The sequence below is a fragment of the Sciurus carolinensis genome, chromosome 12 (genome assembly GCF_902686445.1).
Source record: "Sciurus carolinensis chromosome 12, mSciCar1.2, whole genome shotgun sequence".
NCBI classification, from domain to species: domain Eukaryota; kingdom Metazoa; phylum Chordata; class Mammalia; order Rodentia; family Sciuridae; genus Sciurus; species Sciurus carolinensis.
The window spans coordinates 59,140,061-59,165,722 of NC_062224.1; the positions used below are offsets into that span (position 1 = coordinate 59,140,061).

The 25,662-nt window shown below is 36.1% G+C and overlaps 1 protein-coding gene across 2 annotated transcripts in view; it reads left to right on the plus strand.

Annotated features, from left to right (window-relative positions):
* The window catches only part of Efcab2 (EF-hand calcium binding domain 2), a 114,421-nt gene extending 93,071 nt beyond the window's left edge, over positions 1 to 21,350 (plus strand). For both annotated transcript variants that reach the window (XM_047520447.1, XM_047520446.1), the window contains exons 4-7: positions 11,607 to 11,686; positions 12,504 to 12,546; positions 12,771 to 12,837; positions 17,448 to 21,350. In XM_047520447.1, the coding sequence (XP_047376403.1) occupies positions 11,607 to 11,686; positions 12,504 to 12,546; positions 12,771 to 12,837; positions 17,448 to 17,563 (306 nt within the window). In that variant the 3' untranslated portion in view covers positions 17,564 to 21,350. The remainder of the gene's footprint in view (positions 1 to 11,606; positions 11,687 to 12,503; positions 12,547 to 12,770; positions 12,838 to 17,447) is intronic.
* The last annotated feature ends 4,312 nt before the right edge of the window (positions 21,351 to 25,662 follow it).

Below are 25,662 nucleotides of genomic sequence, written 5' to 3' on the forward strand. Positions count from 1 at the left end.
TAACTGATCAGGCCTGTCATTACTACCATTGACTTCCTTCTTGTTTCCAGAATGTGTTGTACATATTCCTATTCATACCCTTTGTTCTTGCTCTTGTCAATAATTTGGATTGTTTAACTTATAGATTTTATAAGTTAAATTTGGGCCAGAACAAATACTAAGGTGGCAAGAAAGAATCTTAGAGACAGTGTCGGCATCCTAAACTTCTCCATGTTTCATATGTACTTTATGATCCCTGTATCTTTGAAATTTTTAATAAATTTTGATAGTAGTATCTTAAATTCTGATGAGTCTGAATTGGCAATCCAGCCCTTTGTGTTAGTTATTTTGGTAGTATTCAACAGAAAAGATAATTCAGAAATTATCTTTTTTTATCTGTGTGTCCATCTCTGGCCTCTGTAATACAAACTCCCTGAAGGCAAAAGTTTATCTGCTTTGCATACCATTGAATCCTTAGCATCTAGAACAAAACCTAACATTCTGGTTCATGAACCTGCTATATTGTTTCTTTTATGCCTTGTCATATTCTGGTTGTAATTCTGTTTCTTACATATTCTCTTCTGCCTCTAGTATTTTACACAGTTTAACACAATTATTAGATCCTGCTTGTAAGACTTGGTATCATACCTAGTAGCAAATGTAGAAGTTCAGGCTTGCAAAGGACTACAGAGACATTTGATGAAGAATTTTATAATAGATCTGATTAACAGACTCAAAAATTACCAATTTGCATGAGTGAGAATAATTAAAAATTGTGAGGTAGTCTTCATTCACTCAGCAAATAATTATTGATCATTAACCACTTGAAGATATTAGGGATACTGAGGCAAGAAAACTGAAAAAAAATTCCATCTTAATTTAGCTCAAGATAATTTTAAACATTTTAACAGTAGTGACAATCAAAAATTTAAATACATGTACACTTAAATATTTTAGGTTGTAGTCAGTTCATACTCATTTAGCTAAATGAGGAAACCATGAAAAATGTTCTGTAGGTATATATTTGATCAGTGATTTAATGGAAAATTTATATTGTTGAGAATCTGTGATCTCAAAATGTGATAGATACTCCCTACTAACTAGTTAAAACAATGTAATGACTTTACTGAATTGTCTACACTTTTCCATCGTAAATGAAAAATAATTTGTTATACAAGATACACCTCAAGCCCCAGAAGTTACAAATCACAATTTATCTTCATTTTTAATTGATTAAGTATCCCAGATTTTTTTTTTTTTTTTGGTTTGGCACTTCAGAACTGAACTTGTAGTTAGTAGAATGAGACCAGTGCAATCCATGTCCCTGTGAAGTAAGACTTTCTTTCCATCAGCCTGACTCTGAATTATATCATTCTTGTTCCCAGTGAGCCCTAAGGTTTCATGTCATTCAGAGTTAGATTATACCAAACTTCTCAGGGAATGGGAAAGGGAGGAGTATCATTTTCTTACTCGTTGGTAATATGAAATACTTTGCTATTGTTCCTACACATTTTTGCATTGGGAAAGGTGGGAGAATGGATCAGTTCTGCTCTAATTTTTGTTAATGTTAGATGATGGAATTAAAGCATTACAGATTGCAGGGACTTCAGAGATTATCTAGTAAAGGCTCCTAGCCATTACTTCTGACTGGAAGCAGGCAAATTTAGGGGAATGAGAAGGACATTGTATAAAAAGATTATACTGTGAGTATTGCTTATTTGTAATTGGAAAGAAAACATTAAATAACGCTGAAGCATTTATCAACAGCAGCAGGAAAATAGGGCCCTGGGAAAATATACAAAAACTGATTTTTCCTCTTTTAAATGAATGAAATATATTTTTATATGTAACACAAAAATCATGGCAATAGACTGATACAGTTTTTCATTTCAAAAATTTTATAATATTTATATACAAAAAATTTAAATAAGTAGAAATAGATCCTTTCCAACAATCTCATGACTTTAATATAATCAGTGTTAGTATTTTGGTCCACTTCCTTCCATATAATTTTTCTGTACCTGTTTTTAACATGACTGTAATTTTTAAATATAATTCATTATATAAAACTCCATACCCTACTTTTTTTTTGCCTTATTATATCATAACCATTCTTCATGGTATTATACAGTTTTCATTATAAAAAATACATGCTGGGACTAGGGTTGTGGCTCAGTGGTAGAGCACTTTCCTAGCATGTGTGAGGGACTGGGTTTGATTCTTAGCACCACATAAAAATAAATAAATAAAGGTATCATGTACATCTAAAACTAAAAAATATTTGAGAAATATCATATTTAAAAAATTAAAAAATACATGCTGATTAAATTGGACAAGAAAAAAGTAGAGGAGTGCTCTTTCTTTAATCCATCACTCAAAATACAACCAGAATATTTTATCTTTTTAACTCAGTATTACATCAAAGTGATTCTTCCATGCTGTGATCTAGTCTTTAAAACTAAATTTTTAAGAAGGGAATATTGTCATATACTGTAACATGGAAGGTCACTTTTTATTGAACACTGTATTAACTTGCTTTTTGTTACTATAACAAAATACTTGTGGCCAAGTATTTATAAAGAAAGGAGGTTTATTTAGCTCAAAGTTTTAGAGGCTGAAAATTTGAAGAACATAGTCCTGGTCTGGTAGTTTCTCTTGGCAGCATCATTTGAAAGTGAATGGCACCATGATGACAGGAGCATATAAAGAAGGAGAGATCACATAATGTGAAAGGAAGCTGGAGTGAGGGTTGATGCCCACCCCTCAACATCACTACACTGGGGACCAAGATCCCAACATATGAATGAACCTTTGGGGGACACCCTCAAACCATAGGAAACACTATATCAGGTATTTATTGGGTGAACCACTGTTCTTTTGCTTAATTTGAATCTCAACCCAGAATAAAGCTTTTTTTCAATCTTATTGCAACACAGTTTTAAATAACTACTTTTTGTATAAGTGATTTTGAAGAGTACCATAGCAGAACAATTGTTCATTACCTGTGGCCTTTGTCAAACACAAGGAAACTCTAGTGGGGTTGGCAGGGGCACTCACCACTAGGTGGAGAGAAAGTGAAACTGAAGGGGATGAAACAGTATAGTAGGAGCCCTTGAGCTCTATCCTCAGAAGATAAAACAGGGAAATTCTCGGCCCAGCAAGCACTCATCAACCTTCTCCCTCACAAGTTATGGGCACTCACAGTTGAAATGGTTCTTACCAGTTTCCTGGTCTAGCTTCTAGCTGATTCTGGGAATCTCTCATGGTTCAGCAAAGAAATGACTCAATCTATTTTAATACTTTCAGTAATAGAAACATAATTTACAACCCAAAAGAATCACATACCCTGCTGGGTGCCTTGGCACATATTTGTAATTTCAGTAGCTTGGGAGGCTAAGGCAGGAGTATGGCAAGTTCAAAACCAGCCTCGGCAACTTAGTAAAGCTCTAAACAACTTAATAAGACCTTATCTCAAAGTAAAAAATAAAAAGGGCTGGGGATGTGGTTCAGGGGTTGAGGGTATCAATATCTGATACCAAAAAGAAGAAGAAGAAGAAGGCGAGGGAGGGGGGGAAGAAAGTGAAAGAAAGAACCACATACCCTCATTTTTGTCAGCTTCTGGAGTCTTTAGAGTAAACAATTTTTCTAAATGTTTTAATTTCTGTGCTGGGTGTGTAACTCAGTGGTAGAGCATTTGCCTACCATGCACAAGGCACAGCAATAGCACATACACAAATAGATAGAATAATTTTTTTCACTTGTATAAAGATAATACTTTTGGTAAATGCCAATCAATTTGTATTGTTTTGGTCTATCCAAGAAAGAAAAAATATTTTCTAAATTATATTTATGCTTTGATTTTAAAACATAATTTATGTCTAAATTTGCACAGGTACTATTAAGAGTCTAACTTGAACTAAGCATGCGTGGTGGTGTGCACCTGTAATGCCAGTGACTCCAGAGACTGAAGTAGAAGATCACATGTTCAAGGCTTGTCTGGGCAAGATCCAGACAAAAAAATAAAAAGATAAAAAGAGGTGGGAATGTCAGTCAGTGTTAGAGCACCCTTGGGTTCAGTCCCCAGTACCATAAAACAAACAGACAAAACAACAGCAACAACAACAACAAAACCAAGAGTCTAAGTTGAAATAGTTCATAGTTTTAAAAAATATTTTTACTACAAATAGTTTTTTGAAGTCCATATGTGTATCTTGTTTGGTGACCTGAAACTAGTTGAAATATAGGTGCTTTATAAACCGCCTTAACTACTCATATTATCTTGTTTTTTGTGGAGCATGAAATAGTTCAATTTATTGACTCACTGTTATGTCACCGGGGAGAAATGAATTTTACTGTGTGTTTTATTGTGTCTGTTCATTGAATTTGGCATTAAAATAAATAATGCTGTAATGAGAAAAGAGATGACCTGATGATTTCACTATGGAGATGGGAGTAAAGAACTCTAGGCTGTGATCTTGTCAAAACACCTGACTGACTTTGTGGCTCTCAGACAGGCACTTAATCTGTCAGTGCCCGTGTTTCCTCAAATGCAAACTAGTCTAAGAAAACTGACTTACACCAAAGTGGGATAAAAAATGGTACTGACTGAATGCTTTGTGACTTTGATAAATATTGATACTTTTGAAAATCCCAAAGTGTTTATGTATTTACTGAGATGTCTCTATGGTGGGGAAAAGGATTCAGAGACACTGAAGAGCCTGAAGGTCCTGAGGTACCTTGGAAGGTGGAACCTTTTCATGCGGCAGTGAAAGAAGCCAGATCTATCAGGGCCTTGGTCTTCTGGGAAAACATCTGCCAGCACACTATTAAGTAAAATTTACTGGAAATGGTCCTTTTTAAGCAGGGTACAGTTGGAGGATCATCCTGTAGGAAAGTTTTATTACCTTTACATGAAAAATTGCTGCCTGGGTTACTTTTCAGCACAATGGCCCTCCTCTTAGAAGTAGCAAACTAGATTATAACTTACTTTGTGTCATTCACATTTGTACTAACAGGATGTATTTATTTGTTTTTGTCTTTTGAAAATCAGAGATGTGGAGTTTGGTGGATGTCTGCTAGTTCTCCTTCTTTCAAAGAGGCTTGTAGGTAAATAGCAGAGGTGAATGCAGCACTGCTAAACACATATCCTATCTTCTAGGGCAAGGGATAAGGTATTAAGTATGCCTAGCAATTTAAAGCATTATCTTATTTAATTGCCACATTTCATGTGGCATTTTACAAATAGGAGGCAGGGCCCAACTTCTGAAGAAACAGGTCCATATGGTGGGTCAGTGAGGGTGTACCTGAAATTTTAGCATCAGAGATTGATTCTTTTAGGAATAAGTGTCACTGCGTGTCATAGAACCAGAAAGATTTACACTGTTGATGCAGATCATAATCATCATCATATACTCACAGTTCACAAAGCACTGTCATTGTCATATCTCATGTAACTTTTATAACCACCCTATTAGGTAGACACAACTGTTCTCGTGTCAGAAATGAGGATGTTGAAGCTAGAGGTTGGATTTGAATAAGACTATTTTAAACTATCCTTATCCTTGGTTTAAAGTGACTGTATTGTGATTATTATTATTATTATTTTTTTTTTTTTGGTGTTGGGAATGGAACTGAGAGCATTACACAAACTAGGCAATACCACTGAGCTACACTCTCAGCCCCTATTGTGACGTTTTTAAAACTGAGAAACACAATGTCTATTTTTTAAAGTCCCTAATTGATACAGAAAGAAGTCAAGTGGATTTTTGCATTATGGCTTTGTGAAGAAGTAGCAAGCACTCCATAGTCTTTTCAAACATATCTGCTATAATTTAGGGAATCTTTCTTGAATTGATTTCACTGTAAGCTGGTTAACAGATTTTTCCTGGAGAAAGGCCTGAACTATACTGTTTTTTTCCTATAACAACTCCGTAACAGTTCTTAATTTGTAATATCTGCTTTGCCAGTTCCTGTTTGTAGATGTGGGATTTATGTCTGATAGATTTTTGGATAAATACATGTGATGCGTATAATATATGCAAAGAATGTAAATATGTTTACTAGAGCTTTGGTAACATTGTAACCCACTGTGTAGCTTCAACATTAGCAATTTATTCTCACAGTTCTGAAGGCTTGAAGATCTCAGAAGATTAAGGTATCTGCAGGGTTGGTTCCTTCTGAGAGCCATGAGGGAAGGGTCTGCTTCAGGCTTCTCTCCTTTTTTGTGGGAGGGGGTGTGGATGGATTTGGGGTTCTGGGAATTGAACCCAGGGCCTTGCACATGCTAGGCAAGTACTCTACCATTAACCTACATCCCCAGTTCTCTCATTGGCATATAGATGGCCTTCTTCATGTTCATTTGGCATTCTCTCTGTGTGCGTATCTATCTCCACATTTCCCCTTTTTATAAGGAAACACTTTGTACTGATTTAGGGCCCACCCGATTACTTCATTCTAACTTGATTTAATCTGTAAATACCCTGTCTCCAAATAAGGTTGCATTCTGTGGTGAGGGGTAGGACTTCAACATATGAATTTGGAAGGGGGACACAACCCATCTCTCTCTCTCTCTTTCTCTCTCTTTCTCTCTCTCTCTCTCTCTCTGTCTCATTCACCTCTCCTCTGCTTTTTTATTCCTCTTCTTCCTCCTTCTTCTTCATCTTCTCTTTTTCCTCTCTCTGTTTTCCCTCTCACCTCTCCTCCTCCTTCCCTTCTCCTCCTCTGCTTCCTTCTCCTCTTCTTCTTCCTTCCTCCCTCTCTCCCTCCCTCCTTATAGGAGGGTTCAATAATTGATACATCTTTATTATAATCTCACAGGCTTTAATCCATGGATTTAATTATTCATGAAGCCATCATTGCATCACATTTCTAGAAAGTAGTATTTTTGTCCTATCCTACCAAAGACTTCACAAAGTTAACTAATTTGCCCTACCCCCAAAATAATAAAACCACCTCCTATCCTCCCCACTCTCTACCTGTTTCCAGATTCCCAGAAATGGTAACCCATCCTATTCAGTTTGCTCCTCTTTTATATTAGAGGAATATGCCATATTATAAAATGCATTTCAGAAAATCCAGTGAAATCCAAAAGTTTGAAATTTAGTGAGTAATAATGTATATTGAATATTGATTCATAGTGACTGCACCATAGTGACATAGAATTAGCAGTAGAGGAATTATTATAAATTATATTAAAAGCAATAGTAATAAAAGAAATGTGGTATAATATATATATATGTGTGTGTGTGTGTGTGTGTGTGTGTGTGTGTGTGTGTATATATGTATATATACACACACACCATTGGAACAGAATAGACAGTCCAGAAACAAACCCATTCATCTATGATCAACAAATTTTTGCAAGAGCTCCAAGAATACACATTGGGGATAGCTCATACCTTCAATAAATGGTGTTAGGAGAATCAAGATACACAGAGAGGAATGAACTTGGACCTTAGTCTCATATTGTATATAAAAATCAACAGTGAATTAAACACTTAAACATAGGACCTGAAACTATAAAACTAGAATAAAACATGGGAAAAGCTCCTTGACATTGGTCTTGTCAATAGTTTTTTGACTATGACACAAAAGTACAGGCAATAAAAACAAAAAATAAACAAGTGGGCAACATCAAACTAAAAGTATATAGAAAAAGAAACAATCACCAAATAAAAAGAATGAGGAAACATACTGGCAAATCATATATCCAATAAGAGGTTAATATCTAAGATAGATAAGGAACTCATGAAACTCAGTAAGAAACAAAACCAAATAACCCAATTAAAAAATGGGCAAAGGGCCAAATACACATTTTTCTAGAGAAGATATACAAATGACCTACAGGTATATGAAAAAATTCTCAACATCACTATGATCAGGGAAATGCAAATCAAAACTATAATGCAATATGATCTCAAACCTGTTAGAATAAGTCAAATGATATTAAGAATAGGTGAGGAAGTATAATTATTGGTGTGAATTGGCCTAGCTGTTATGGAATACTGTAATTTTCCTCAAAAAATTAAAAATAAAATTGCCATGATACCCTGTGTGTGTGTGTGTGTGTATGTATTATGTGTATGTCTATTATATGTCTATTCTGGAGAAAATGAAATCAGAATTTAGAAAGGTTGTGTGCATCACCATGCTCAATGCATCATTATTCACAATAGCCAACATACGGAAACAACTTGTCAGCCAGTGGATGAAAGTACATCGAAAATGTGTGTGAAGTGTGTGTGTGTGTGTGTGTGTAATGAAATATTATTCAGCCTATAAGAAGAAAATTCTGTCCTTTGGGACAACATGGGTGAGTCTCAAGGAAATTTTACTAAGTGAAATAATCCTGACACAGAAAGGCAAATACTGCATGTTCTCCTTTATATGTGGAATCTAAAAAAGGTGAACTCATAGAAACAGAGTAGAAAGGAGATTACCAGGGGCAGGGATGGGGAAATGGGTAGAGGTTGGTCAAAGGGTACAAACTTCCAGTTATGAGTAATTTCTGGAGATCTAACATGCAGCATGATGTTTATAGTTAATCATAGTGTAATATATACTTAAAATCTAAGAATAGATCTTAAGTGTTCTCATTTCATACAAAAAGATAATTGAGTGATGGGTATATGAATTAACTTGATTGTGGTGATCAATCTGTCTATCAAAGCATCACACTATATACCTTAAATATGTATAATTTTAATTTGTCATTCTTACCTCAATATAGCTTGGAAAAATTAAAAACAATAGGAGAAATTGAATGAGGTATATATGATAATTGTATTGTATTTGCAACTTTTCTGTAAATCTAAAACTAAAACTCTTCTAAAATAAAAAGGTTATTAAAATAAGAAATAAAATGGTGTCTGGTACATATTAAACATTCCATGAATGTTGTATTGTATTTAGAATAGTCACATAAAGTATACTGCTTTTAAATGCCATTGCTTATACATTTTTGTATAAAAGAACATATTAGATATGGCCTCTAGAGGACAGTGTTGGGTCATAGAAAGATTTTTAAAATATCTACCCAAGGACTTAGCATTTTTTTCCTACTCTTTAACCAGAAGCCCTCTGATTATATTCATTGTCCCTCTTTTACATTTTATTTTCTTTTTCTGGCATTAGGATTTGCCCAGGAATGCTTTACCTCTGAGCTATATCCCCAGTCCTTTTTAGTTTTTATTTTAAGTTAGGGTCTTGCTAAGTTGTCCAGGTTGGCCTTGAACTTGTGATCCTCCTGCCTCAGCCTCCCGAGTTGCTGGAATTACAAGTATGCACCATCCTACCCAGCTTCATTGTCCCTCTTTTTATAAAAGCCAAAGGAACTGTGTGCCTCTTGTGCTACTCTGATTAATTGGAGATCTTCCTTTAACTTAATATTTTTGATTAATTTTGGCTCCAAAAATATCTTTTACACAAGATGACATGTAGGTGTTTTACTGTAGTGTTCAAATCTTTGAGGGCTTGTTGTGAGGGAACCCAGGGAAGCAATCTGAAGATACATTATGTGTCTTTTGTGCGTTCTTACATGATTAAGAGTTGTAGAGCTAAACTTTGGAAAAACTAAAAACAGTGTGTAGATTGATGAAGATAAAGGGTTTGGTGGGCTGGGGATGTAGCTCAGGGGCGGAGCACTTGCCTAGCATGTGAGGCTCTGGGTTCGATTCTTAGCATTGCATAAATATAAACATAAGGCATGCGGTCCATCTACAACTACTATATATATATATATATGTGTGTGTGTGTGTAAAGAGAATATATATATATATATGTGTAGATATACAGATATATATATATATATATATATATATCTGTAAAGAGAAGGGTTTTGGTTTGTAAAGATTGAGATTGCCTGCTATACAGTGATCTTTTAAGGTTTGGGGAAAAGGAAAGAAGTCATTACTCTAGCTTTCAGAGCAAAATTCTGGTTAGAAACTTCTAATTTTAAGATGATTGCTCTGTAGGTAATCCTGTGAGATCAACATTTTGTCTTTAAGAGACTCCTGGGGCTGGGAGTTGCAGAGTGCTACTCAAGCACATCAAAGCCATATGAACAGTAATTTGCAAAATGCTCACCTTAGTCCTATAGGCAGCTGAAGATAATTGTTCATGTATTGATGGACTGAGAAATTCTGAAACATTGTCATTAGATGGATTAGATTTTTGCTGATAGTGGAGTCTGAGGGCTTTACTCACACTAGGTATGAATGTTGTATAACCATTTTAAAAATAGTTGTCATTTGGATGACAGTGTGTTCCACTTAGCATCAACATATAGATTTCTTATTTTTTGCTCAAACAGTATATCTGTTAAAAGTCTCATCTGTTGATTTGGGATCTGTAAACCTTTTATAGGATTTTTGAAAGGGAATGGAAAATTTACAACTCCTTATAAATAGCCTGACATGAAAGTTAAGGTCAGTAGTGCTTCCATTCAGCCACTCCATCAAAGTTGAATCCATGAGCAGGGATCTGTCTCATTCTCATCTAATAGTGCTTGGTACAAAAAATTCTTTCTCAAGAATAGTATTCTAATAATTTAGTAGTGGTATAATAAGTTTCTATTAATCATGTATGGATTTAGTAAATATAATGATTTGAGATGTAATTGTGTAATTATTGAGATAATTATTGGCTCCCAGTCTGGTCCCTTATTCAGTTCTTTTTCTCAGGGAAAGGCAACACTTTATCCCATTTGTGCAGGCCAGAATCCAGGAAGTCATTCTGGACTTTTCCCTTTCTCTTATCCTTAGCCAGGCCTATCAGTTTTATTTCTTGTATTTCTTGAAATCATCCACTTCCCTCTCCATGGGCACCTCTCCAATTCCAACTTTCATTGTATATGCTTAGGCCAACTAAAGAAGCCACCTCACCTGTAACCAGTGTGATCTTTCAGGACACATTTATGAGGACTTTAGTGATTTCTCATTGTTCTTAGGAAAACAACTAAGGACATTCCTGAATGATAAGGCACTGCAAGGTCTGGTCCCTGTATCTCTTGCCAGCCTCACCTTGAAAGGTCCTCCTTGCTGCTCCCTGTGCCTCAGCCTCATGGCCTCTGATACTTCACCAGAGTCCCAGAGCCTCCAGTTTTCTTTGCATGGGAGTTTCGTCCCTACTTCTTTGTCTCATTACCTTCTACTCATCCTTTTTTTTTTTTTTTTTTTAAATATATATGTATTTTAGTTGTAGGTGGACACAGTACCTTTATTTTGTTTGTATGTGGTGCTGAGGATTGAACCCAGGGCCTCACACGTGCCAGGCAAGCACTCCACCGCTGAGCCACAGACCCAGCCCCCTCTACTCATCCTTTATAAATCAGCTAGAGCGTTATTCTCATAAATGACTTCCTGATTTCCTGGTCTAGAAAATTTCCTTTCTTATGCTCCTATAGTCCTGTGTTCCTTTACGTCATTGTGCTTGAATGTATTAATAATTAGACACTCAGCCTTGTGGGTTTTTTGATTAATATATTTCTCCCCTAGTAGCTCTATGAGCAGGAGTCATACCCAAATACACTTCTCACCAAATCCCTAGCACTTGGCAAAAGTACTTGAAATAAGTAGTTGCTCAATACATTTGTTGAATTAATAAATATCTATTTTGTTACTGCATGGTAGGTAGAAGAAGAAGAACCCACTGGATACATTCGATATGAAAAATTTCTTCCAGTGATGACCAAAGTACTTCAAGAAAGAAGGTAAGTAGAACAACTTTTTAAAAAATATTTTTTTAAATTGTTGATGAACGTTTTATTTATTTATTTATATGTGGTGCTGAGAATCGAACCCAGTGAACTACAACCCCAGCCCCAGTAAAAGCAATTTTAAGGCAGGGCAATGATTAGAATTACAATAATTTCAGAACACTTGATGTTTTATTCAACCTAAGTATCTCAGTGTAGCTTCCTTCTAACCTTTCAGTGTACTTCTGAATTACAGTTCATATGTGCTTAGAAATATCAACCACCATAATATTATTCTAAGGAAAGCATAACCAAAAGGCAAAGAAAACTGAAAAAATCATAAATTGATATTCTAATTATCTTCTGTTTTGAATAATCAATAATACATAAGAATCAGTCCCAAGGCTGGGGATATGGCTCAGTTGGTAGAGTGCTTGCCTTACAAACACAAGACCCTGAGTTCAATTCCCAGCACCCCCCAAAAAAAAAAAAAAAGAATTAATCCTAATTATTTTCAGTAAAAGTTTAGCATTAGCTTACCAAAGGTGGTTGAATTGTAGAAGTTTTGTTTCTAGGGAAATTGAATTCCATACTGATAAATTTTTTTAAAAATACCTAATAGATAACACCAAACATGCCAATGATTTTCAGTTAAATATTTCCTGTGGGGGTACAGAACTGGCCACTTTCATATTCAGAAATCCAAAAAGGTTTCAGTGAGGGAAGTAGTATTATCCTAGTATGTTAGCAACTTTCATTTTGTTTTATGTGGTAATTTATTATGTAGAGATGAGACAATCTCGCATTAACTTATTTTATGGCATAATTTTAGGTATAGACCAATTCCAGAAGATGTCCTCCTTCGAGCTTTTGAGGTGTGTAAGCTCTAGATTATTCATATAAATATGAAAAATTTGTCAGGTAGAATTCATTCATATATATATGAATAATATTTTTATATAAATATAAAATATAATATTTTAATATAGAAAATATATTTATATATAAACATTAACATTTGTATATAAATATATAATGCTTTTTTATATTTATATATAAATTATATATGTATATATAAAATATCTACCTTCCCTCCTAGGTTTTAGATTCTGCTAAACATGGGTTTCTTACTAAGGAAGAACTTGTCAAGTATATGACTGAAGAAGGTAAGAGTGTTTTTATTACTTATAACAGTGACTTATATAAGGGATTAGTAATTTTTAACAATTATGCAAAAGTTACAGGGATACTTTAAACTCAGTCATTCTGGTTAAAAAGAATTATTTACTATTCCTATTATTTTGATTTTTGGAATGGTTTTTATTTTATTTTATTGGGGGTTCAGAGGATTAAGGTAAAGGGAGATAAATGGTTGTAATCACTTCACTCAGAGTATATCGAGAATAAAAGGTATGCCACCTAGAAAACTTGAACTGTCAATCACTATAAATAAATGCTTTTACTGATAGAAGATTTAAATTGGAGTATATAATAATTCTTTTTTTCAAGAGCTTTTCTTGGTAAAGTTATGGGTAATATAGACTCAACTGAATATGAATTCACACAAAATTGTATTTTTTATGATAATATGTACATATTGCTTTGAACATTGACTGCATACACATATACACACACATATACACACACATATACACAAAACATAATATGTTTAGGATTTCTCTCTGCCAGTGTGTAAATTAGTTTCCCATGAATATCAGTAGCCTGATGGACAGTCTCTGGAAACCATTCTCATATTTGTTCCCTCCCCTGCTCCCACATAGAGCTAAGTGTTCTGTTTCCTTTGTTCAGTTCACTGGTTCACAGATAAGTCCCAAATGATTCAGAGTCATTAATCACTTGAGACAAGATCAAAAGTAGGAGTAATTTTGAGTAGAGAAGACTAAGAACCCATCTACATGCACAACTGGTTTGACCATTTTGACTTGATCCACCATTAGGTAAGAATACAGGAAGTGAGAATAAGAATAACATGAAAAGCGCAGCTGCCATTCAAGAACTCCTGTGACATTGCTAAAATCATCTTAGGGATTAACTTTGATGGGAATGTTATGACTTTCAAAGCATTAGCCTCTTAATCCTAAGGATTAAAAAAAGTAAATCCTACATTATATTGGGCAACATGAATTTAGTCAAAGTGGCCAAAACAGTTCAATTTAATTAATATTTTGTGCCTACCATATGTTCGGTATTATTAAGTGCAGTGAGGGGAAATGATACTGAAATTTCCCTTTTTCAAGGATATTACAGTCTTATTGGGGAAACAAAACTAACTTATTAAACAAATCACAATATAAGATAGTAGGAAAATATCAGAAGATCAATATAGGCTGGAACAGCCTGGAAAGCTTGGCCTGTAAAGACTTAAAGAGAAAATAATGTTCCTTGAGGAGGTAGAATTTACATGGATGAGTTGTTGAGGGTGGGGGTAAAATCTTACTCTTTATAGTACCCTCACATATAGTAGGTCTTAAATCAATTATAAAAAATTAACTGATTTAATGAATGAGTAAGTTGAATGAAAAATGAATGAGTTACTGAGAAACATTATGAGCAAAATATGGAGCAAAAACTGTGAGGTGGAAATGCACATGGCATTTGGAAGCTTGAGAAAGGACAGGCTGAGCTGGCGTAGAGGGTCTTGTTGGCAAACAAAGGGAGATCAATTTAGATTGATTTGCTGAGACTAAATCATTGAACCCTGGGTTTAGGAGTTTGGGATTCATCCTGTGGGAAATTGGAGAAGTGTTGTTGTGTTTTGAGGAGATGAGTCATACAGTGCAAGAGTGATTGTGGGAAAGTTATTCTGATGCTGGTAGGTTTGTTAGATAAGTGAAAAAGAGGCTAGACTAGGAAGATCAGTGAAAGAACTATTTTGGTATTCTGAAGATCCCCTAATAAGGGCCTGACTTGACAGTGGGAAAAAGGGGTAGGATAAACCTACTGCAGCAGGATCCATGGGTCATGATGAATTACAAAAGATAGGGGACAAAGATGGGAACAAAGTAAAAAATACCAAGGCTTTAACCTGAGTGATGGATGTCATGGTAATGCTACTGACTGAAATAGGGAAATCAAAGAACAGCACTGTATACAGTCACAGTGCAGTTGTGTGGTTTACTTGGAGGTACTGTGTGATTATTTCCAAAAAATGGATTTACAGAGAATTAATAGCATTTAAATGTCAACTGTATTAAGCACAGAATGATAATTTTTAGATAAGAATATAACATGATTTCAATTATTCATCCAACAAATATCATTCAATATCTTCCAATATGATGTTTGATAGTGAGATATAAGATGTAAAGTACTACACAAATGTAAGGTATTATTTTTATTAAATGTAACAGACATCTGAGTGTAATAACTAATAAAATAGTTGCTTAAGAACTACTGCTTTTTATAAAATACCCCCAACAGGATCTAGGGAACACCCAAAATGAAATAAAGTTGCTGCCCTCTCCTCCTCCTCCTCCTCCTCCTCCTCAGTAAAAAGAAAAAAAAGTGGTGCTTTGAAATTCTCAAAATTCTAAATTGTTTTTAAGTACATCTATGCTTTACAACTATAGATTAAAGTTACTGACACAATCTTTTCACAATATCCACAGAACATCAAACACATTAACAAGTTTGAGAATATGCATTCTAATTACACAGGAAGTGATATGATAAAAGACATCATAAACCACATTGAATCAAGTTCCTACAAGGTGGAAGTCCACATGTGTCCAGGAATCTGTATTTATCAGATAGTACTTCGCAGCAAGAAAAATATCAAAAGTAAAAAAAAAAAATGCTTACATGTTACTGCTTGTGTGTTAGGTACTGTTCTAAGTGCTATTCAAGTAAAACATAATTAATCCTCATAACATTACTATTATCATCTCCATTTTATAGACAGGGAAATTGAGGCATAGAGAGATTAAGCAACATGCCTAAGATCTTAAAACTAGTAGGAAATAGCAGCATTTGAACCTGGGCACATCTTTATCAAATACTGTTTATCTGTTTCCTTCCCCAAGGAAGCAGCATGACTATCTTTTGTATTTTACTGTGAGCAGGACCTTGTTCTAAGTGGAGAGTGGTAGTTGAGCTCATAGACCATGAACTGGACTGCTGGCATTCAGATCTCAGTTCCCCCACTCATTTGCTGGGTCTGACTGCCTTGTTTCTTTGGGTGCATGTGTGTGGCAAATGGGGAAAATAACAGTTCTTACCTCTCATGAGGTGGTTGGGAGATTAGTTTAATACGTGTGAAGCACTTAGATCAGTACTTGGCACTCGGTAGTGCTCAATAAATGTTGGTTGTTAGTTTTCTTTTAAGAACTTGCATCAAAGTTCATTTGGCATTGGATTTAGTATTAACAGGTTTAGGAAAGATTGAGAAATAGTCATTTGACATTTTCTTAGGATGTAGGCATGATTCATAAGAACTCTACACATTTCTCTTGTTTCCTAGTATTCATTGTCACCAAAATCCCTACCTGAAGCTGGGCGTGGTCTCAAAAGCCTGTAATCCCAGTAACTTGGAAGGCTGAGGCAGGAGAATTTCAAGTTGGCAACTAGCAAGACTCTGTCTCAAAAAATAAAAAGGGTTGGGTATGTAGCTCAGTGGTAAAGGGCTTCTTGGTTCAATCCCCAGCACCAAAATAAAACCAAGACAAAACAAAAATCTCTATTTGAATGACTTATGTATTACTAACTGAATTCCAATTTAGAAAGTATTGTTTATGGTGGCAGGTGACTTAACCTCATTTAGGTAGGTAATGCTCAGGCTGGCCTTGGTAAATTAGTTACTTTGATAAGTCTCTGATGAGTCTTACAAGAGTCTAAGGTGGTGATTTGGATGTTCCTTTATTTCTCTTTAATGTTGGGACAAAGTCCCATCTTTATTATAGTCTGTGGTCTTCTCAACATTCTAAGTTTGCTTCTCATCATGGTGAAATCATTTTCCAAGATGATTCTCAGCTGTTGTCTGAATCCAACTAAAGCCCACAGGTTTATCCAACTTTTATTTTCATCTGATACCCCTATTTGACCAAACTATAACAAGGAAAAATTTTTAAATGGTTGATGAGTGCCATCTCTCACTGGGTTCAGCCTTGAACTTGCAATCCTCCTGCCTCAGCTTTCCAAGTTGCTGGGATTACAGGCTTGTGAGATCATGCACAGCTTCAAGTACGGATTTTGGTGACCATGAAGATAGTACTAGGAAACAAGAGAAATGTGTAGAGTTCTTGTGAATTATGCCTGCATCCTAAAATGTTAAAATGACTGGTTAGGAAATATTCAGAGATATAATTGTTAAGTTTCAAGGGTCTATCATTTGCTCTTCAGCAGTTTTGTATGACAAACATTTAATCTCCATATTTTACTAAACATAATGGTTAGACTTCCTATAAGAGTGGGACTTCAGATTAATCCTTTTTGCAATTTCAATCGTTTTAATTTTAATAATTAACACCTTTGTTCATGATGCCTTTATGTCCTCCTGCTGTTTGGGCTGAAATGATAGATTCTATAGGGTGCTTGGTCCATGATACCTGCAGGGTAAAGTAAGTCCACAGCTTGCTAGGGTGTGTAAGAGCATGCTTTAGAACCTCTGGAATGTCATGATGTATTGACTCTGTGGCTTAGGGAAAATAACTGTGACATGGGGTGGGGCTACTCTGTGGCAATTATACTGGCTAGTAGAGAGAGCAAGAAAGAAATTAGACAATTGTAAATAATGAATTTCCCTTCTTGTCTCTCCCAGGTGAGCCTTTCTCTCAAGAAGAAATGGAAGAAATGTTGTCTGCTGCAATTGATCCAGAATCAAATTCAATTAATTACAAGGAGTATATAACAATGATGGTGATAGATGAAAATTAAATGTTCTAAAACCTTAATTTCTAATTGAAAGGATAGTTAGAAAATGACTTGTCCTTTTTAATTTTGCATTTTATTTTGTAATTCTTTTGTCTGATATTCAATGTCTATGACATGATTATTTTAACATATTTTGTTTTCTAAAGATGACCATAACAAAAAATTATTTTTCAGTACTGGGAATAGAACCCACTGAGCTCCCCTAACCCTTTTTACTTTTTCATTTTGAGGCAGGGACTCACTAAGTTGCATAGACTGGCCTCAAACTTGGAATTGTCCTGCCTCAGACTCACACATGTACCTGCTTACCTGGCTGATCATAATAATTTTAAACATAAATGTATTTAGAATGTCCAGAATTATGGAATGACAAATTGCTACTTACTTAAAAACTAATCTTAAAACAATTTAATATTAAAATGGATTATTGTTTATTTTCTACAATAAACATGTTACCTTGTAATTAATTAAACTGAGAAAATTAAGAATGACTATAATGAGCCTAGGATTGGCATATAAAGATCTCACGAGAAGGCAGAATGACCACAAACTGAAAATGAGTGGCTGTATGATGAGGGCTTCTTTTTAAAGAGCAGTAAACACTTCAGTAATCTGAATGTGAAAGGTGAGTTATTGAAATGACTATTAATAATTAATTCTTTATGAGTGCCAATTCCAAATCTCATTTGAGATTGTGAAAGAGATTTATTTAGCTCACAGTTCTAAAGGTTCAGTGTCCAAATAGCATTGCACAAGTTCAGCAAGGGCCAGCACTTGGATGCACTGCTGTCATGGTGCAGATAGCAGTGACAAGAAGATGCATTGGAGTAAGCAGTCATGTCTCAAACCAAGAGCAGAGAAAATAAGAGGGGCCAGTCTTGCTCCTTTTACAACAACCCTTTCACAAGAACTACCTTCAAAGACCATGTGCCTAATGTCCAAAGGATCTCCGACAAGCCTCCACTTTCTAATGGCTCTATCACTTTCCTACAGCTTCACCCTGGGGACCAAACTGCCAAAACATGAACCCTTGGGTGTGGTGGGTGGAGACACACACATGAAACCATATCCAAACCACAGCACTGAATAAGAATATTGAGAAATTTTATGATGTGCAAGAGGTATAGCTGTTAAAAGAGCAAAATAAAGTTATCTGAGCACAGGAGTTACAATGGAAAAATACACAGGGATTTACAAGTAAAGAAGAAAATAAGATAAAGAAAAATAATACTCCATACTCCATGTATTCTTTCATAAGAACAAATATATACACAGGGCTCTCCATTTAAAGATGACTTCACCACTGCTATAGTTTGGATCTGGAATGTTCCCCAAAGGCCCATGTGTTAAAGCCCCAGAGGGGTACTATTGGAAGATGGTTGAACCTTTAGGAGGTAGATCCTAGTGGGAGGTCTTAGGTCACTGGGGTTGTGCGCTCAAAGAAGATAAAATCCATCCCCTTCCCCTTCTCTTTTTGCTTCTTAGTTGCCACGGGATGAGTAGTTTTCCTCTGTCATGTGCTCCCACCATGTTGTGCAACCTCACCACTGGCTCAAAAGCAATAGGGCCAACTGACCACAGACTGAAACACCATGAGTCAAAATAAACCTTTCTTCTTTCTATCTCAGATATTTTGTTACAGTGACAGATAACTGATTAATGCAAACACTACTTGTGTGTTTATACATATAAATATGCAAGGTTACTTGTGATTCTTCCTCATACACATGAAGTCTTGTCTCCAAGAGAGGGAGCTGCTCCCCAAGAAACTATTTATCATTGTTCATTCATTCATGAAACATTTATTGAGTATCATTAGATAATGTGCTAGGAACTGGAGATGAAAGATGAATAAGTCCCTAACTAATCAAGGTCATAGTTTGGTGAAGGAGACTTGCAAGTCAGTTATTAATCATATATCAGATAGTAGCAGCACATTTAGGATCCTGTGCAAGTGCATAAGAGAGGTATCTAACTCTGCCCAGGGTAGTGGGGGACAGCTTTCTGGAAGATAGGGGGTGCTGGTTGGTAAAGAAGGCTCTGCAGAACAGTAACCCATGACTTGAAAACTTAGTAGTTTTTTGGCTGTGCACAGTGGCACATGCCTGTAAAACCAGCAGCTTGGAGGATTGAGGCAGGAGGATCACAGCCAGCCTCAGCAACTTAGCGAGGCCTTAAGCAACTTGGCGAGATCCTGTCTCTAAGTAAAATATATATTTTAAAAAAGGACTGGGGATGTGGCTCAGTGGATAAGCACCCCTGGGTTCAATCCCTGATACCAAAAACAAAAACAAGAAAACAATCTTAGTAGTTTTTTTACTTAGTAGTTTACTAAGTGGGCAGCAGGGCACAGAGCATGTTGGCAGGGGACCATCAGGCACAAAACCCTGAAGGTCATGAAATATGGAACAATCTGAGAAGTGACTGGTCTGGTATGTTTGGCATGTTGATTTGGGAGACTTGGAGTGGAGACAGGAGCTATGTTTTAAAGGATATTGGGTTAAGGGTAGAGTTAAGGTTTTAGTGTTAGAGTTTGAACATTATTCTGAAGATCAAAGAGAAAGTATCAATCATTAATAACCTGGAAAATAAATTTGATGGGTCAAGACCAGAAACGAGGAGACCGATTAGTAGGCTATTTAGTTCAAGTGAAGAGATGGACTGGGAAAAGTCAAGCATGAGGCTCAAGTTTCTGGCTCAAACAATATGTAATACTGCCATTTGTTCAGATACGAAATCCAAAGAGGTCTGGGGATATGGCTCAGTTGGTAGAGTGCTTGCCTTGCAAGCATAAGGCCCTGGCCTCAATCCCCAGTACCGGAAAAAAAAAAAAAAAAAAAAGAAATCCAAAGAGCAAATGGGGGTTTGGGAGGCAAATGGTGAGTTTGGCTGTGGACATCCTTGGATTGAGGTACCACTTTACAAAGATGGTAACGAAGAAGTTAAAAGAATTGTATTAATCAGCTTTTTCTAGGTGAAGTTGTGATAACTACTAAATCTCAGCAGTTTGCGAAAATGAAAGTCATATTTTGTCCCTGTTTTATGTTAACTGGCACCCGCTTCATGTGTCTTATTTTCCTCTCCTTCTTTGTAAGTAGAATGACTGTATGACCCCCATTGTCTAATAGTCCCAACCTGCACTTTCTGTCCCAGCATCATCACTATTAGATTTCCCCTTTACTCTTAGGAATGTTCTAATTTAAATGATTCCCAGGGACCAATCATTTGTCAGGCTGGTGCTAACATGGCAATAAAGCCTGCAACTAGTGCCTAATCCATAATCCCAGGCATGAACTTGTTTGGAGCATACAAATTGCCTTTCATAAGCCCATTACTGGCTGTGCCAAAGAAATAGTATGGTGAATGAACCCCAGCTTTTTGATAAGCAGTGTTGTCACGGCTTCTCTCTAAGGAGAGGCTCACATGCAGAAGGTGATATAGGAAGGATGCCTCAGGATGACTACCCCCCGGTCTCACCTAGAATTATTCCAAAAGTTCTGACTGATGTCAGGCCCTGCACTTGGTCTCAAGGGCATCCTCTCTGTTTAGTGGTCATAGAGTTGGCTTTATGAAATGTAACTAATTTTTATCAGCAGCAGCAATTTGTGTGGTTTTTTTAAAGGCCACCAAAGAGTACAACATAGGCTTCCCTTAGAAATTGCATTTTATGCAAATTAAAACAACTCCGGATTTCATCTTATTCCAATTAGAATGGCTTTTATCAAGAACAAAACAATAATAGATGTTGGCGTGGATGTGGGGAAAAAGGCACACTTTTACATTGCTGGTGGAGTTGCAAATTGGTGCAGTCACTCTGGAAAGCAGTATGGAGAATCCTAAGAAAACTTGAATGGACCCACCTTTCGACCCAGTTATCCCACTTCTCGGTTTATACCCAAAGGACCTAAAATCAGCAAACTACAGTAACACAGCCACATCAATGTTTATATCAGCTCAGTTCACAATAGCTAGATTGTGGAACCAACCTAGATGTCCTTCGACAGATGAATGGATGAAGAAACTCTGGTATATATACACAATGGAATACTATTCAGTCATAAAGAAGAAGAATATTATGGCATTTGCAAATAAATGGATGGAATTGGAGAATATCATGCTAAGTAAAATAAGCCAAGCCCAAAAAACCAAAGGCCCAATGTTTTCCCTGATAAGTGGAGGATGATTTATAATGGGGGTGGGGGTGGGGAATGAGAGAATAATGGGGGAACTTTAGAATATGTAGAAGAAAATGAGAGGGAGGGAGTATGAAAATGGAATGAGACAGACATCATTGCCCTATGTACATGTATGATTACACGAATGGTATGAATCTGCATTGTGTACAACCATAGAAACAAATTATGTACCCCATTTGTGTACAATGAATCAAAATGCAGTCTGTAAAGAATTAAAAGCTAAATAAAAATAATTAAAAAAAAAGATTTTGGTATAGACTGTAGATAAAATATAGGCTGAAGATAAAATATAGAGGGAAAGCCACATTTGGAGACATGTGAAAACAGTGAATATTAGATGACAGATGATTATGCATGCATACTTACCATTTGCAGGGAATATGTTATTCCTAAATATTGCTTCTGTTCTATGTCAGGTATAATGAGAAAGTGAGGTAAACCAGAAAAAGTGTGGCTTTTGGATGAATAGGAGACTAAGAATAAATGTGCGTAAACCACCAAAAACATAAAATTTACAATGTATTTTCTAGGAATATGTATGAAAAATATATTCGGCTTCTAAAAAATTATTTTTTGATTTGTGAGTATCTGACCATGTACATTTCTTTTCAGAGCACTAATTCACCTGAGTGTTAGTGAACAGGTGTGGTATTCAAAGCAAAATCTTATATTTATTTTTCTCTTGACATTAGAAATTCCTGGCTAATGTGTTCTCTATTAAATGTGGTATGCAATAAAAGCAAATAACTATTTTTTCTAAAGAATAAATAGTGCTGCAAGTCAAAAAAAAAAAAAAAGGAAGAAAGAAAAGAAAAGAAAAAATAAATTACATTTTATCTCCCAGTTGCAGAATAAACAGTTGCAAAGAGAGCACTTCATTTTGTGGTGCTGGTGATGGAACCCTGGACCTGGCATAAGAGGCAAATGCTCTACCACTGAGCAACACTCGGACTGAAAAAAAATTTTTTTAATACTCAAATCATTTGAGTATATATTTGACTTCTTAATTTACCTACCTGGCCCCCAAAATCTGATTTAAACCACATGACATTTTCCTGGCAGGAAGAGCACTGGGTCTCCTGTGCAGGAAGTTCGCTCATGTTGTGACTTCTGGCTTCTGTAGAGTCTGCTGTACACAGCAGCCCCGTGACCTTGCGGAAAGCCAGCTCTGTTCCCACACTTCTGGGCTGGGGAAGCTACATGACTCAGGGCCTAGCAGTCTGGTGATCTTGCACTCTGATCTTGATTTACCTGTGACTCACCTGGGCCAGACGCTTCACCTTGTTGCACCTCTGGAAAACAAAGAGCCCAGTCTAGTCCTTGTTCTGCCTCCAGAAAAAGCACAAATGTGCATTTCCCTTTGCAGATGCATAATGTCCAAGGGTCTGATACCTTCAAGGTCCACAAAAGAGTGTCCAAGATAGAGGGCTCGTGGGGAGGGTAAACAGTAGTTAAGGACAGAATTTTCCCTGTGGAATGGAATTATTTGGATCTTTTTCTCCTTCCTAACCCTTTTCTAACTGCTTCCATATAAGAAAGTACTGTGTTTTTAGAGGCAATTCCTTGAAGATCAATGTCAGTACAATTTAAATAAACAGCTTCATGCTCTCATATGCTCCCATCTCATGCCAGGCATGGTGGTTGTCTCCTAGTATTTCTGAAAGTGTAGTGCACCTGGGAGGGGGGCATTTATTAGAAATTCAGACATCTGTGCCCCATTCCAGACCTCTAAAACACAATCTCTGGAAGTGGGGCCCAGGAACCTACATTTTTAAGGTATGTTCTCAGGGAAACCTCGGGCATGCTTAAGTGTAAGAACTACTATCTGAGGCAGTGTTATATTGTGAAAGTGTGGGATTTGGATTTGGGCTCTTTCACTTACAGATTACATGTTTGGCACAGACATTTAATATTGCTGAGCTTCTGCACCTTAATGTGTAAAGAATACCTACTTTCTAGCACTGGTGTGAAGACTGAAATCATAAAAGCAAAAATTCTCTAAAAGTTATAAATAATTATGGCAAATTATTTTTAATGGAAAATTACCTAGGGAGGGAGGGAGAGAAAAGAAGAGGGGGGGAGAGAGGGAGGGACAGAGGTGGAGATTTGCTGCCTGGGTATGGACAGAGTATGGGAAAGTAGGTAACAAAATCTGTGGGATGAGGGTGGTGAGCTTACTTGGGGTGCTGATGGAAAGATACCAGATTTGCTGTCATGGTGCTATTAATTATAAGGTGTTAAGTTTATTCATAGAATGTGAAATTAGGAGTTTTAGGAGGTTGATTTTGTTTCTTTTACTGAGGATTGAACCCAAGGGCACTCAACACTGAGCTACATCTCTAGCTCTTTGTGTTTTTTTATTTTGAGACAGGTCTTACAAGATTGTGGATGCTGTCCTTGAACTTGTGTTTCTGCCATCTCTGATTCTTGGGTAGCTGGGGTTATGGGTGTGTGCCCCATGCCTGATGCAAAGTACTCTTTATCTAAAAAAATTAAAATCACAAGTTGAATTTTTGAGGCCCAGCTTTAGTTCTTTGGAGAAGATCAGATCAAGTAGCACATTATGAAAATCAGGACATGGTTTTATATAAATGGCTGGTTAAAAATGTTAAATATATCTTGCTGTTTCCCTATTAAGTCTTCAGCTAGCTATTCAATAAGTCTTGAAAGAGGCTTCTAACCATTTATTGCTATTCATGAAATTTAATTATTGTTTCAGTATCAAATGACTAATAATAGCTTTAAATAATGTCAGCATTTGTTTTTATGTTCCAAGTCCTTCATTTTTAAACACCTGGCTAGCTTTGATGGTGCTATTCCAGCCCTGGTTATCAGCTCCAGGCCCAATATTTAGTTAGGCAAAGTTTACTGTTAACTCCATAGTAGAAGTAAATCTATTTCCCAATTAGTTTTCTTGATGATTTCCAAGACTTTAGTTACTCCTTATCAAATCTGTTTAGACTGTTACCATTTTTACCTTTGTAACATGGCTGAAAGTGCATACTGGGAGTAGAATTAGCTCTGCCATTTTGGGGAGGAGTGTTGGGGATCAAACTCAGATTCTTGTGCATGCTAAGTTAGGTGTACTCTACCCTTCAGCTACACCCCCAGACTACTCTGCCATATTCCTGAAGCTTAATTTTGCTTATAGAATAAGTATTATCATCAATTCCAGCTTTCTTTCTAGGAAACTTTTTAAGCCTCTTACTAATTTATGAGGGTTAGTTTCATTAATACTAGATAATACCCATAAATCCTCCAGTTAACTAGACACCCCTAAATTTAGTAATTATACTTCAATAAACAAGGTGAAAGTATAGATGAGTTAAGCCCCTCTGTCATCTTCCTTTTTTTTTTTTTTTTTTTTTTTTTTGCGGTGCTGGGGATTGAACCCAGGGCCTTGTGCTTGCAAGGCAAGCACTCTACCAACTGAGCTATCTCCCCAGCCCTGTCATACTTCCTTTAAGGCATATGCCTGCCTTCCCTGACATGTGCATCTCTGATGCATGGACCCAGTGAAGGTCCATGTGAGATCTATTTCTAATATAAGATGACACATAAATAAATCAGATTTTAATTTCTCCCCACACTCCTGTGAATTCTCCTGGATGCACTGCAGGTGCATATGTCTCATTGCCAAGATGACCATTTCAGAGAATTTCTAGAGGAAAGGGTCTCAGAAAAACAACATGAAAAAGAAAATATTCTCAAAATTACTATAGTCCTTATAAAGCAATATGTTACTACTAAAAAAATTAGAAAATAACCAATAAACAAAAAAAGAGGAAACCCCTTTAATTGCACAAAATTTAAGTTATCAACACTCTGCTTCTTCTCTGCTGAAACCTTTAGCCTAGAGTATGTATTCCTATGTAACTTTTTCAGAATATCACTGTGGAACCATTA